Below are 15,417 nucleotides of genomic sequence, written 5' to 3' on the forward strand. Positions count from 1 at the left end.
CTCCCTTCCTCTCTGAAATCAATAAAAATAGACATTAAAATTTTAAAAAAAAACAACCCTCAGTCTCTGCCTTTACATGGCATCCTAGTCAGGGGAGGCAGAACAGAATAAAAAATACAAATAAATGCTAAGACCCACTAGGTAAGGAGCATGATAAATCTAAAGCAGGAGGTGCACTGAGAGTGGGAAGAGGTTCCTGTGGCCGGAGAAGCCTCTCTGATGAGGCAGCACCGGGACAAAGTTATGAAGGCTGTGCCCATCTGGGGGTTGTGCACATCTGGGGGCTGTGCACATCTGGGGGCTGTGCCCATCTGGGGGTTGTGCACATCTGGGGGCTGTGCACATCTGGGGGCTGGGGTTCCAGACAAAACACAGCCAGAGTCCGTGAGCTGAATGGGGCTGCACAGCATTTGTGGAGCCTTCACGGGGCGCTGAGAATGTTTGGGAGCCTTGAAGGTGGTGAGAGCCGGGTCAGCCAAAGGAGGTGCTCAGATTTCCTTCTGAGAGATGGAAAGCCATCAGAGAAGTCAGAGGCGGTGTGGCATAAACAGATTTATGGTAAAAGCAAAAAAATAAATAAAAAAGCACCAAAATACATTTGGCAGGCTTCAGGTGTCCTGGCCACTCCACCATCACTGTCACTGGAGCAAAGTCTCCAATGTCCTTTTTGTGCATTTAAAGAACAGAAGAAACAGACAAAACGTCCTCTTTCTTTGCATCATAAAGGCCCTCCTGATAGTCTAAACCGAGGCTGCTGGGGCTGGTTTTGCAGCCCCCCGTGGCCATTTGGAGCAGAGTTCTGAATATCCTAAGACTGGGAAAAAGTTCTCAGGTTTTAATAAAACAAATTAATGCAAATTCCTTTTACTCGAATAACAGGAGTTCCTTGCCACACACCACTTTCAGGAGAGGGGAGCTGCATTTCCGAAAGGCCAGCGTCGCTGATTAATGCCGGAAGTCCAAGGCCGGGAGAGGGGCCGCTGTCTGTAACTTGCTCATAAGCTGCTAGCCTTTCCCACGCGACTTTGCAAAGTAAACGCGACACTTGTTTAAATATTTACCAGCCTGTTGACCCATTTTTGTTGTTGTTGTTAATTAGAATTTTTTAAGAAGAAAACAAACATCGTAACAGCAAATTAATCCAGACAGCCTCAGACAGTGAGACTGCTCAGCCCGGCTACAGTTAAGCATGAAGTCAAGATTATAGTATCCAAGGGGAGACATTAATTAGAAATATCAAAGACAGGCTCTGAATGCAAAGGAGGTGAAGGCCCAGCCTGCCCCCAATCTGTGACTGTTAAATTAACAATGGAGGTGAAAACATTGTTTAGAATATAAAGAGTCTTCAGCAATTGTTTTTCAGTTACTTTCCCTTAACCGTGTGGTCAGCCCCAAACCTCTTTCTCCTACAAGAAGTGGTTGGCTGAGCAATCCTGTAGCTGTTCCTACAAAACAAAACAAAAAAGCTATTTTTAAGATGTTGCGTTGGAGTCCGTTGCCTTTGTAAAACTTGTAATGGCTTTGTGCTTTAGGAGGCCCCTGCAGGTTAAGTTAACAGCATCCTGCGCGCTCCCCTCTGGGCCTCCTCTGAGCCCAGGCTGAGACCTTCAGGATCCCAGGAACAGAGGGTTTTATGTCTGCTGATGCAGGCCTGTGGACTCCAGCTGCCCTTGCCAAAAAGAGAGTTTACTCAGAAAGTCTCAGCAAAAATGCCCGGCCCCCAGCAGGAACTGTTGCCAGTGGCGACCATGATGACTCGGGCAGCGTGCACGCCTTGATTTGCTGGGCTGGGGAAGAAGGGACCGCAGGGGTGGAGGTTGTCATGGGAAGAGAGTAACGTTTGCTTGGTGGTCACAGAATTTCTCTAAATGGACTAGGCTTAGAGCCCGTGTCGCAGCTGCAGGAGGAGGTTGGTCACCGTGGCATGCCCGTTGCAGTTAGTCTGGGACAGCTAAGTGCTGAGAGTGAATTTCTTCTACCCAGCAGCCGCAAGAGGTAAATAATTTTGTGATCCGCCTTTCTCTGACAAGGAAGCTCAGGCTCCAAGGCCCTCCGGCCAACTCTTCTGTGTCACTTGACTCTTTTGCCAGAGCTGAAGTGCCCAGCGGGAGGGGAAACGCCCACCTGAGCCTGAAGCCTGGAGAGTTTCCTCACCCGCTTTGATGCTTCGCAGGGAAGGTGACCCAGGGCGTCTCCCAGGTGAACAGTCTCTCCTCCCGCTCTCTTGCAAGCCCCGTGGCAGGTCGGCAGTCCAACGAGAGAGGCAGTGAGTTAGAGAGAGCTTCACATCCTTTGCCACTTCTTCCATCAAAAAATGAAATTGGCCCTGACCAGTTGCTCAGTGGTTAGAGCGTCAGCCTGAGGACTGAAGGGCCTCGGGTTCAATTCCAGCCAAGGGCATGTACCTCGGTTGCAGGCTCAATCCCCGGCTCCAGTTGGGGCAAGTGTAGGAGGCAACCAGTTGATGTGGCTCTCTCACATTGATGTTTCTCTCTCCCTGTCTCTCCTCCTCCCTTCCACTCTGTCTAAAAATCAATGGAAGCCTTCATCAGTTTGGCTCAGTGGATCGAGCATCAGCCTGTGGACGGAAGGATCCCGGGTTTGATTCCGGTCAAGAGCACATGCCCAGGTTGCAGGCTTGTTCCCCAGTGTGGAGCCTGCCGGAGGCAGCCAATCAATGATTCTCTCTCATCATTGATGTTTCTCTCTCTCCCTCTCCCTTCCTCTCTGAAATAAACAAATATAAAATAAATAAACAAAAATAAAAATCAATGGAAACAATATCTTCCGGAGAGGATTAACAATGTGAGGGGAGCACATTCAAGGTTTATATTGGAACCTGTCGTTTTGACCCTCCGTAGTGTCTATAGGACTCTGGCTACACCAAGATGACCTTCCTGAAGTCACCAGTGCACTTGGGTGGGCTCCGTGCACGATGCTCTCTTCCTAACACCCCCTGAGACCCCCTCTGCTCCCCACCCCCCCAAGGCTGATCTCCGAACTGTGCTGGCCTTGCTTTTTGTCCAGCCTGACCTTTGGCAAAAGGTAATACATCTGCTCACTGTTGGGCTACGTGAGCCTCTCGTCAAGTGTAAATGGATGGGCGGTCTCAGATCCATTTACACCTGATGAAGAGCTGCCTTTATGGCCTCGTGTTCTGTGTATGTTTTCCCACAGATGTGTTTAACCAAGCCCTCACGCTCTCTTTACTTCCAGTCGATTTCCATGGCGGGTCTGCCGGACCGCTGAGTTCCCGGCTACTCTGACTGCCCTTGCGCTCGCCTCGCCCAATGATCAGAGCCGGGTCTGAACTCTAGTTCTTTGCGGGTGGTTTGGATGTGTGAAGCGAGAGTTACAGTTCTTTCTCTTGCAAGAGACGCAACCCCACTTTCCTTTTTTTTTTTTTTAAGAGTTAGAGGAGATGAGGCTGACACAAGGGGGAGGGACACAATCTTTATGTCTGTGGGTTCCTTAAGGCAACAGAGGAAGCCGAGAGGCCACTGGAGTCTAGTTAATGAGCAGGTTATACAATATTCATTGTGTTGAGTTCAACTCTTCAAACAGGACGTCTAATTGCAAAAGAAGAAAAAGCAGCTAAATACAGTTGTTGAAACAACAAAGCTCGGGAAGGACTCCGTGCTTCCTGCACTAACCGCGAGCTGACAGCACCCAGCGGGCCCTGTGCTCCCCAGCTCTTCTCATTAGCTCGGTTCTGAGGCACTACAGGGTCTAAGAAGGCCCCTGAGAGGCTGAGACGACGGCTTCTCCGAGGACTGTTTTCTTGCCATCCACAGAGGGGGTGATCCAGTTGTATTCAGCTTCAACCAGGACACAGCTGTTCTCTCCAAGCTGCCTGGCATGCACAGCCTCACCCCCGTCACTCCTGGCAATCGCACCCCCTGCAGGCTCCCTGAAGGACACCCCTGTCCGCTTGTGGCAATACTGGGTGTGCAGATAGCAAAGGCCAGCAGCCAACACCATGCCCAAGGTGGCCAAAAGGCAAAGCAGGATTCCCAGTTGGAGAGTCTGGAGCTGGATCCCTGAAGGGGCATGGGCTCCCTCTTGCCCGGCCTCGGGCCTTGGGTGGGTCTTCCTGGGGTAGCCCACTCTGCCCTCTCCATTCCCCCCCCTCCTCTGAGCTCCTCATGCTTTGACTGAGGCAAAAAGCTGGCAGAGGCCCCAGCTGCCTCCAATTGGCCAGCAGTAGTGAGTGGCCCGGGAGAGGCCGAGGTGTGGGAGACAAGTGTTGGGTTGGCTGCCCCAGCCCCAGCCCCAGCCCCAGCCCCAGCCCCAGCCAGCGTTCCAGAAGACCAGAGGCGCTGAGGGTAGGTAAGATGGATGGTGTCCATGCAAGGCCTCATCACGGTCCTGTTAGAGGCCTCCACCTTGTCCTAGAAAAGCAGAGGGGAAGTCAGAGGGGCTGGTCTTCACCCAAGATGCCACTGAACATTGCAGCCAATCTGTGCTCTTGAAAGAATTCCAAGCAGCAGCTGAAAGCCCCGTCTTGTGCCTGCTCCTACAAGAGCTCAGAGTAAATAGCCCGACTAGATAAATATGCACGTGTTATTGATGGGACGGGGTGGCTAATGGAAACCCCACAGAGAGCACGGCGGCCAGTTACCAGAACACACTTGGGGTGGCTTCCAGACCGATGTGGATGGTTGTCATCGCCAGTGGCCGACAGCTGTGAGCTACCTTTTTCTGCTAACACCCACGTAAGCGGGACCATTTAATCTGATAAATCTGAGTAAGAATATTATACCACATTTCACTTTGTGTTCCTTTTAAGACCTCGAATGAACATTAATTCACTGGATACGTCTATTTTATATTGGCCATTTATCCAACCTCTGGGACTATGCATGGTCTTATAAGGCCATTGTTATGAAGCAGGGGTTGGGGGCAGGGAGGAGAGAGGAATTATTAACCAAGCTGAGTGGAAAAATAAATCACTAAAACCATCAATTTCTACAATTGCCAATAACTTCAGAGACAAAGGCTGGTATTGGTTGGTAGAATGATGCTGTGTATACATTTTACCCTTGCCTCCTTCTATCTAGCCTTGGCTATTAGGCTAGTAGCTCTTATCTCCCAGCCTGGACCTTCCCACTCTGAGTTCAAAATACTGACCTCACCCTCCATGCACAACTCAGGCTGTTACCTGTTCATTCCTATCTGAGGACAGGCAAGTTTCTGATGAATTGAAGCTTGGATCATCCTGAGTCCTAAAGGGAAGAATGGAGGTGCTGAGAAGAGGTCACTAGATCAAAACGCAATTTTTCCTATCACTGTTGTGTATACTGATAAAGTCAGATTGCCTTGAAAGATGCCCGAGTTTGGAGTTGGGGGCTGAATGGGGAAAGAGGTGAGTGAGGATGGCAGCAAAGAACTCACTGACCATTTTTATCTATTACTTTATATAAGTGTATATTTATATATTATAAATACATATGTGTAAAATATAAAACTTATATTTATGTTTCATTTTATTTATAGCAGCATGTCAGAGCCCTCACTCTGTCCAAGAGAGTACACTTTGCCCAGGTGATTATTATACCCAGCTCTTTTGACCAGTAGCCCTTCTACAATCAGCGTTTCTCATACATTGAAGAATAACTATGGTTGAGATCTTTTTCTGTCTGACTCCAAGAAGTTCACATTTCCTCAGCACCCTTGTGTGTGGAGTCATCCCACAAAATTACTGACTGGCCCACCCCCTGGCCCATTACCTGTGGTGGATACTAGGGCTGGAAGCAAAGCCCTCGGTGGACAATCTCCTGAGGGCCACGAGCCTCTCCAGCTGGCGGACATCCAGGGAGGGTTCTAAGGTTGGGTTGCTGTCCCCGCCGGCTGGCCGGCCACGGCTGTCTGCAGTAGCTGTGTGTGAGGATGGTTGGAACACAGCCTCTGCATCCCCAGGACACTCTGACACCGCAGTACTGGCAGGAACAGGATCAAAGCTGTCCTCTTCTGCAGCCCCAGCGAGGGCAACAGCAAGAGTATCTGTGCGCTGCTGCCCAAGAGTGACAGGGAGACTGGGAGCTAAACAGAGGCCCACAGACACTACAAAGAGAGGGAGAGCGTTTCGTGGCATTGATCAGCACCAGCAGCGGCGATAATGGGCAAATACTCGAGACTTTGATGTGCCTTGAGGACAGACCATTAAGTGTGAGCCACTCAGAAGTGTTAATATAAAATACAAGTAATACAAGCCAGTAATACAAGCCCTGACCAAGCAACAAAGCACTCCATTTCTCTTTTTGTTAATCCTTACCTGAGGATATTTTTTTCATTGATTTTTAGAGTGAGCGGAAGAGAGGGAGGGTGGGGGTGGGGGGGGGGAGGAGAAACATCGATTGGTTGCCTTCCGCAAACACCCCAATTGGGGCTGGGCATTGAACCTGCAACCCAAGTACTGGCCCTTGACCGGGAATCAAATCCACGACCCTTTGGTGCATGGGCTAATGCTGTAACCACTGAGCGACACCAGCCAGAGTGAAGCACTCCATTTCTTAGCTCTTTTTAGAGTAAATTGCTGGACTTCTGGGCTTGTGTATTCCTAAATCACCAATCAGGGAATATGGAAACCACTGCATTTTTTCTCATCTCTGCCAAAACCTGCTTCTAGCTAGAAAAAAAAGTGAAATCTCATAAATCAGATGTTGAACAGCCCTCGATCTTTCTAGCCATGTTAGTAACACGAAGTTTTCGGGCTCTGGCAGTGACTTTAGCCTCTGCTGTGAGATCACTGCCCTGCACTGCCCTCCACTGTCTCATGTCCCCTCTGTGACCGGCTAACACGACAGCCCAGCATCAGAAATAGCTGCACAGAGTGCAGTGAGCCAGTGTGGGTTTCACAGTCAGATTATTGTCTGGATCAGCGGTTCTCAACCTGTGGGTGCGACCCCTTTGGTCGAACGACCCTTTCACAGGGGAAGCCTAAGACCATCCTGCATATCAGATATTTACATTACGATTCATAACAGTAGCAACATTACAGTTATGAAGTAGCAACGAGAATAATTTTATGGTTGGGTCACAACATGAGGAACTGTATTTAAAGGGCCAGAAGGTTGAGAACCACTGGGATTGTGCTCTCCACTCTGCTAATTGCTGGAGGCTTTGGGCAGGCCCTCCCAGAGCATCAGTTTCTTCATTTGCAAAATGGGACCAACAGCAGTCCCGGCAGCACGTGATGTCGAGGGGGTGATGTGGGTCGTTGAAGGAGCATGACGCCCTCCTGGCACAGACACATGGTGCCGAGGGCCTTCCTCCTCGATGGCTAGGATGATGGTGATGGGGTTCTCACAAAGTGTTGGCAAAGTTTCCCTGCCCAGGGCTCCAACTGGGTTGAGTCGAATCTTTTTATTTGGCGGGGGAGTGGGTGCTACTTTGTTCCATTGACTTCATCACTCAAAAACATTGAGAATGAGGTGAAAAATCAATAAACCTAACACAGAGGTATGACAAAAATTCTTGACAGTGTAAAACTCCCACCTGAACTCTGAATGCACTCAGACATCTGCGGGCCCACTGTGTGCTGGGCACTGCCACAGGTTCAGAAGGGGTGATTTGTTTCTGAACTGAAATCTAGGAGAGGCTCTTAGATGTCCAATCTTATCAACGACATTGTGGCGATAGCTTTAACACCAGAGCTAAGGAAGCAGTTACATCCGCCTACTAAGGAGAATGGGAAAAGTTTCACAAAGAAGATATCTGAACTGCCCCTTGGAAGATAAATAGATCATCATGAGGCACAGTCCGGTTTGAGGAAATGTCGGAAGGCAAAACATGGAGACATAAAAGTAGGTCATGTCAAATGAGGTCGGGCAGGACCCCGAAGGGTCCCAAGGGTCTGTTGGGAAACGTTTGAGAAATACAACATGCTATCTTCCCAATGTGAAAATTCATAAGTCCCACTGGCCTGTTGAGGTCGTCTTATGGTTAAGAAATCTATTTCATTTTGTTAGATGAATGACACCTCCCCCAACATACACACACACACACACACACACACACACACACACACTCCTTTATCCTTTGAGAAACACTAGGGTTTATGTAGAGCAGCGGTTCTCAACCTGTGGGTCGCGACCCTTTTGGGGGTCAAACAACGCTTTCACAGGGGTCGCCTAAGACCATCGGAAAACACATATATAATTACATATTGTTTTTGTGATTAATCACTATGCTTTAATTATGTTCAATTTGTAACAATGAAATTGGGGGTCACCACAACATGAGGAACTGGATTAAAGGGCCACGGCATTAGGAAGGTTGAGAACCACTGGTGTAGAGGAAGAGGCAGGAAAACAGGCTGGGGTCAGAGGGGAGGAATGTGAGCAGCATAATCAGGCGTTACCCATTACCCACAGCTGCTCAGACTGGAGGGTTGGACCCCCTCGGGGACAAGGTTCCCGCGGGGTCAGCCAATGCGGACGTGGCAAGACCATCAGGAGGCCCCTTCCTGAAGCCTCACTTTTACTCAGGCGCATTGAAGGAAGCATGCCTGAGATCAGAAAGCCACATTTGCATGATTTATAAAATAAAACATGAGACTTCAGGCACATGGTGGGCTCGCAGCACCTGCTTCAGGCCACACGGAGAGGTTTGCTGCGCTTTTAGGAATATGCTGGTGGAGAGGCTGGAGGAGCAGCTGGGGGCTGGGAGAAGACAGCGGCTTGGAGCAAAGGCAGCGTGTGGGGTGGAGGCCCCGGGTTAGCCCTGGGCCTGGGTCTACCAGACTGAGCAGTCAGGGATTCAAATTGGATCCCGGGCATAACAAGTTAACAGAGAATAAAAGAAAGAATAAAGGAAAGTGGGATTGATTGGATTAAAGACTAGGTTTTCTGTGCATCTGTTCAGAGAACTTAACTAAAATTCAATAATGAAAATGAATTCCAAAGCACCAGTAATTTTCGGGTAGGTGAAGCATTTTCTAGCTGGTTAATGTTTTTGTTTTATTTGTTTGTTTCAGAAGTTCATGGGCCAGTGGGGTCTAAAATCACATGGTGAACAGGAAAAGAAATTTCATTGCCATCAACAGACTGATTCCTGGGACTGTTCTCCAACCCAGGCTGCCAAGAGCCATCTACGTACAGTGGAGGAGGAGGAGGAGGAGGAGAAAGAGGAGGAGGAGGAGGAGGAGAAAGAGGAGGAGGAGGAGGAGGAGGGGAAGTGATCATTTCTTTCTTGAGCTCCTCTGCAGGGTTTGAGGAAAACCACTGAAATATTGTGATGATTGGTAGAGTTGGGGGTGGCAGAAGGCGGTTGCTATTTTTTTGTTTTATTGTACAGTTCTAACTCTTCACCCTAAGGTTCAACTTAATTTGGGTGGTTGAGTGGACAGTGTTTGTTGCTACAAACACAGCAACTGGGCACATCCCTACCTGCTAACGGCTGTCTTACTGTGGTAGGCAGTGAGAGGACATGAGCAGAGCAAGGAGGATGGGCCAGGCACACAAGGTCGCCAGGGCCAATAGTCCTGAGTGCCTAGTAAAGGACAGCGTAGGATGGGACCTCGCCAGCACGGTGCCCTTTCCTCTCCTGGCATACCGGTGGTCATGCGGTTTGGACCCCTGACCTTTCCTCCCTCCCTCGAGATAACTTCTAGGCCTCTGTTGTATTTCAGCTCCAGGCTCAGAAAAGCAACAAAACCAGACCAGTGACCCCAGGGCTGACCTCAGGACCAGCTGCATTGAATAATGACCCCCTGCCCTGGTGCCAACCAATCAGTGGAGACAAGACCCTGAAAGGACACACCTGGAGAGCTGCTGAATATTCTGTTAAGATCTCCCCCTGGCCCTCCCCTGAAATCTCCACCCTGAAAACCCTTAGGCAGAGGGTCCAGTACCCCTCCCACCCCAGCCTGCCCCTGCCTTTCCCTTCACCTTCCCCACAGCCTCCCCAGGCACAATACCATTAGCTTCCTAACTCCCAGACTCCCAGGGCCTGCCTTTGCCTCTTTAACTTGTTTCCTCAGTACATTTCTTCTACGAATTACTTCTTCCATTTCTGTGAGTTTATAAATAAATGTTCTCTTATAGTTTGAATTCTTTCCTAGCCAGAACTTAAGTACCCAGGTTGCTGAACCCAGGTCCGGTCTGACCCCTCTGGTCTAATACTTGGAGCCTTTCCTGTCACCAACAACATTATCACAAATTGCTGCTGTCGGCCAACGCAGGTGACTATTGCTTGTGTTGCAGAAACTGGAAACGAGTACTTTGAAGTGAAAATAGGTAACTCTAAATTAGAATGCCAACCCGGCTAGTGAGTACAGCAGCCAGCGGTACCTGGGGCAGGTCTTTCCTCCACATCCTCGCCCCCGCCCCGGGGTGGGCAGCAGTGAGCCGCGCTCCGCGCTGCCATGGGGAGGGGCTCCGCTGCTCGTCTGCTGAGACACAGCGGACGACTCGATCCTTGCCCAGTAAACGAAATATGACTGGACGACTGATAAACTGGGGAAAGACAGCAGGGTGATCAAGGGTTTAGTTTTCCTTAAATAAAACCGCAGGCCATCCTACTAGACAAGAAGAAACGAACAAACAGATGAAGAAGAACGAAAGTCTGAATTAGAAGAGCCAGAGAGAGATGACAGCATTGCCCCTGGAGCGACTTCATTCTTTTTAAAAACAAAAACTCAATAGCAGCGAATAATGAAAATAGGAGAGGATAAGCACAAATCAATAAACATAGTCATTAAACATTGCATTTTGACTAAAGGGTGTCTTCTTTAACTGTTCAGACTCAAAAGGTTTTATCTTTGACTTTATTAATAGCCACTTCTGGTATATTGTTATTTGAATTACACCATCAATTATAATTCTATTGTACAATTGCACAATTCTATGTAATTGCAGATTCTATTGAAAATTAGAGATAAGTCATTAATAAATACTCTAAGCAATATTTTGAATACATATGCCTTTCTCCAGTAAAAATCAGTTTCATAAACACTCTCTCATTTATCCTCCCCAAAATTTCACCAATGTAGTAATCAGATTATTGGCAAGTGACATTTTTCTCACTGCAAATATTCAGAAAGCAGTTACACAAATGTGATTGATTCGCCATCCAGAGAGTGAAGGTGCCCGGAAGAGCCATGGTAGGGGACTCGACACATGGTGGTTATTGTGGGAAAGGACCGGAGGTGAGAGAGCGTGGGGCGACTTTGGGAGCCGCTTCTGACCAAGTGACTTAGCTCCTTTTCTGCCAAATGGAGATAACAGCTTCTAAACTAGTTCCTGTGGCAGCTGAGATGGTAAATCTGAAAATAGAAACGAGATGCTTTGGAAAAATAGAAGTAACTGTACAGGTTTAAGGACTTCACACCCCACACACCCCTGCATTTGGACCAGAACCAAATGCCTGGCAGAAGCTGGGTCACCCCAGCAGCCGTGTGGCAAAATCATCAGAGCCCGGGGTTCTCCCCCGTGCTGTTCTGCCTGCTGCGTTAGGACATGAGGAAGGGATGGAAAAGGAACAGGCAGGGTGGGGGCCACAGACCTCCGCCGTCGCTGTCCCCAGTGCGAGGGAAGCATGGGGTCTGGGTGCCGCCGCCCTCAGGCACAGCCTCCCTCTTACACGCCCGAGGGGGTGGGGAAAAGCAACTGAGGAAGAAAGGAAACACACCCTTCCCTAAAAACAACAGCAATGAAATGCTCTTTCTTTTTCAATGCAAGTGTCCCATTTTGGGCGATGCTGCAGCTTACACCGGGCTCTCTGTTGCCAGGCGCTGTTCTGAGCTGGTTGCCTGCAGGGCCCTTCCCCGGGGTGGTGCTGCCATTGCTACAGGGGCAGAGACCTCAGTGGCTCTCCCTGGGCCGCGGAGGCTCCACCGGCCTGTCTGCCTCAGCCGCTCTCCCACCAGCAGCTCCCTGGTCCTCGGCGGAGAATTCCCTGGGGAGGTTGCCCGGGATTCCTCTGTGCGCAGGGAGGAGGGGAAATCGCACACTTTCTGGACCGCGGAGAATGGGAAGGAGGGGAGATGGGGCAAATGCTTTCCGTCCCCCGCTGCTCAGGCTCTCTAGCTGGGGTAGCCGCAGTGAGCCCGTCCCAGTCATAAGGTGGCCGGAGAGGTGGGAAGGCTAGTGACTGAGGAGCAGCGCGTGGCTCCTACAGGAATGGCACGTCCCCCACGGGCTGGGCAGGGGCCTTCCACACGAAGGACTGGCTTCTCTTCCGGGACTTGTCAGCGTGGGTGACTGTCCGCCTCTTCCAAACAGCTCCTCAGTCCGGAGTGAGGAGGAACGAGCAGGAAAGGGCCGGCTACTTGATGATCGGACGCTCTCCGGGCCTGAAGCACAAATCCCAGGAAATCACGACCGCTCCTCACAGTCACTGCAACAGAAGACGCGCGCTCCAGGTGAGCGCACCTGGCGCAGCGCCACGTGCGGGCCTTACAGGGGCGTCCCCCAAACCAGAAGCGTCATGCTTGGGGCCAGCCCCAGAAAATGAACAGCTCATGGGGCGGGGGGAGAAATGGATGTGATATTTTACACCCAAATAATATCCATTTGGATCAGAGAAATGTAAAAATCACATGCCAAGGAATTAAACAATTAACAACAATGTTTTAAAATATATACATTGGAGTTAGGAATGCCTCTCTCTCTAAGCCAGCGGTTCTCAACCTGTGGGTCGCGACCCCTTTGGGGGTCGAACGACCCTTTCACAGGGGTCACCTAAGACCATTGGAAAACACATATATAATTACATATTGTTTTTGTGATTAATCACTATGCTTTAATTATGTTCAATTTGTAACAATGAAATTGGGGGGTCACCACAACATGAGGAACTGTATTGAAGGGTCGCGGCATTAGGAAGGTTGAGAACCACTGCAAGCAAAACCCAGTAGCCATAAAGGAAAAGATTATTTTTTTTTAAAGATACTGCATATGGAAGAAATCAAAAGACAAATGGTAAACTGAGAAAAAATATTTGTAAGATACAAAACAGACAAATATACAGAGTTACAGTGAATCCATAAAAAGATAACAAGACCCAAAATTATGAAAGGACTCCACAAGAAATGAAACAAGCTCGAACATAATTGTAAACATAATTATAAATGAAACACCATTTTATTCCCGTCATGTAAATAAACTTAAAACTGTGTCATCATAGCCGTACTGATTGGACTACAGGAAGAGGGGAGCACTCATTCACTAATGCTGGGCCTCTAAATCGGGCAACTCCTCGCGGGGGCAACGGGGAAACATTTTCCAGCCTTAAAATGCAGTCACCTCTGGTACACCTGCAACGTGGATGAGCCTAGGAAACCTTATAGCAAGTGAAATAAGTCAGGCCCAAAGTGACAACTATTGAATGATTCCACTTAGTATATGAGAGACAGAAAGATTCGAGGTTGCCAGGAGCTGGGGGAGAGGGGAGCAGCCTCTTACTGGTGTCTCTCTCTTCCCTGGCTTCCTTCCCCTCCTCTTCATCTGCACGTCTGGGGATCACCTCCCAAATAAACTCCCTGCACTTGAATTCTTTCTCTGCTTTTGGAGGCCCCTGAACTAAAGTAGTGGGAAATGCTCTTTCACTCCTCAAATAATTTTAGTTTTAAATAATGAGGAAAAAAGTATATTTTACACATCCAGATACACAGGATACATGAAGTTTGTTCAGGGTAACTACATTATGTCTTATACTAAGGACAGAATAATTTTTTAAAAATATATATTTTATTGATTTTTTTTACAGAGAGGAAGGGAGAGGGACAGAGTTAGAAACATTGATGAGAGAGAAACATCGATCAGCTGCCTCCTGCACAACCCCCACTGGGGATGTGCCCGCAACCAAGGCACATGCCCTTGACCGGAATCGAACCTGGGACCCTTCAGTCCACAGGCCGACGCTCTATCCACTGAGCCAAACCGGTTAGGGCACAGAATAATGTTTATAATAACGTTATTTGTGCCCTCCTCCTGTAAAGATGAGTATCAATAGAGAGATTAGCTATGTGATAACAAATATTTTGTGCTTGTCTTTGGCTACTTTATTGCTTCTTTGGATTAAGCCAGAGTTTAGCCCCGGAAACTCCTGGGCGGACAAACCAATTTGGAATTTGTCACTGGGGCCCCGAGGCTCCCTGGGGTGTCTCAAAGCCTCTCCCGTGGTTCCTGGCACTGTGCCATCTGGAGCTAGGAAGACCTGCAGGTGTAGATGGTGACGTGGTGGGGCCGGGGGTTCCGCCTCTGGGCCTGGAGGTGCTGGGGCTGCATGTCCTCGCTCCAGGGAGAAGACGGCGGAGCAGGAAGCCAGGCGAGGGCGGCACAGACCCAGCCTGTGAGGGCAGTGGCCACTCATATCCTGCCCTTCCCTGTGTCACAGGAAACACCAGCTTCAATCCAGATGCTATTTACCAAAATGACATGATGTCTTTGTGAATGTGACTGACCTGAGTCCCTCGCTGCCTTTAAGCCCGAGATCCCTGGAAGGCCGCCTCCCATATTGCAAGCACTCAAGGTCAAGATCAAAGACACACCACGCTATTGGGAGTGTTTCATTTCTAAACACTTAAAATAAAATCACCTTTCTTCCTTTAATTTTCTCAAAGTCCAGACCACTTCTTTTTAAAAAGAAGATTTAATATTTAAGTTGAAGAAATAAGACAAGAAAATAATTATGCTCTATTGCGAACTCATTACAGACTGTCTGCTATCCACGGTCAGGGTGAGCTAGAGTTGTTTAACACATTATTGCTTAAGCGAGACACCCTGTATTCCAATACGGTCAGGCAGCACGGCATATGGTAGCTTGGATTAACATCTTATCTCTATAATTGCAAATCACAGTTAAATGCTACAAAATTCTGCCAACTCTCAATTACTTAGAAGTCACTGCTGCGTTCCCAACACATTGACAGCTCCTGTCCTCCCTCCTGTTGACTGTTTTTAGTTATTTCACTACTTTTTCAAAGAGGAGATGAGCAGAAAAAGTTATAACCAAAGGGAGCCACTCTACACCTTGTTAAGTATAGTGGCAAAAAGAACTGGCTTGGAAATGGAATAAAATGATTGGATGAAGTAACATTGACAGAGTAATTTTCATTTGTGTTTGCCACCTTGAATGACCATCAACAAAAAGAATTCAAAGTTGACTGTGTAAAAGAAGTTCACAGGTGAAAATAAAGTGAGAGATAGCAAATAAGACAGATAAAAAGCTCTCTGAATAAATATTCAGGACTGTCAGACATTCTTTCTTAAATAGCTATTTGTTTTTATAGTCATATGCACAGATATTTTAAAAGTTATAATATTTTTATCTAAGGAGCAATGCAAAGTAACAATAGCCCTCCTCTCTAGTGAGTTGGTTTTAAAAGGTAAAAATAAAATGTACTCCAGAGTAACAATTTGGTGAAACTAGTTATAAAAGCAATAGATTAAAGAGACCATCCATACAACTAAA

General features: G+C 48.3%; 1 protein-coding gene across 1 annotated transcript; it reads right to left on the reverse strand.

Annotated features, from left to right (window-relative positions):
- Window positions 1-3,729: 3,729 nt before the first annotated feature.
- Window positions 3,730-14,231, reverse strand: REELD1 (reeler domain containing 1; the record flags this gene model as incomplete). The annotated part of the gene is given in 8 exon segments (XM_081092770.1): window positions 3,730-4,127; window positions 4,130-4,391; window positions 5,162-5,225; window positions 5,730-6,013; window positions 10,268-10,457; window positions 12,119-12,205; window positions 12,207-12,339; window positions 14,165-14,231. Coding segments are annotated over 8 exon segments (1,485 nt in total).
- Window positions 14,232-15,417: the final 1,186 nt, after the last annotated feature.

The sequence above is a fragment of the Myotis nattereri genome (genome assembly GCF_964212035.1).
Source record: "Myotis nattereri genome assembly, chromosome: 5".
In the NCBI taxonomy this organism is placed as follows: Eukaryota; Metazoa; Chordata; class Mammalia; order Chiroptera; family Vespertilionidae; genus Myotis; species Myotis nattereri.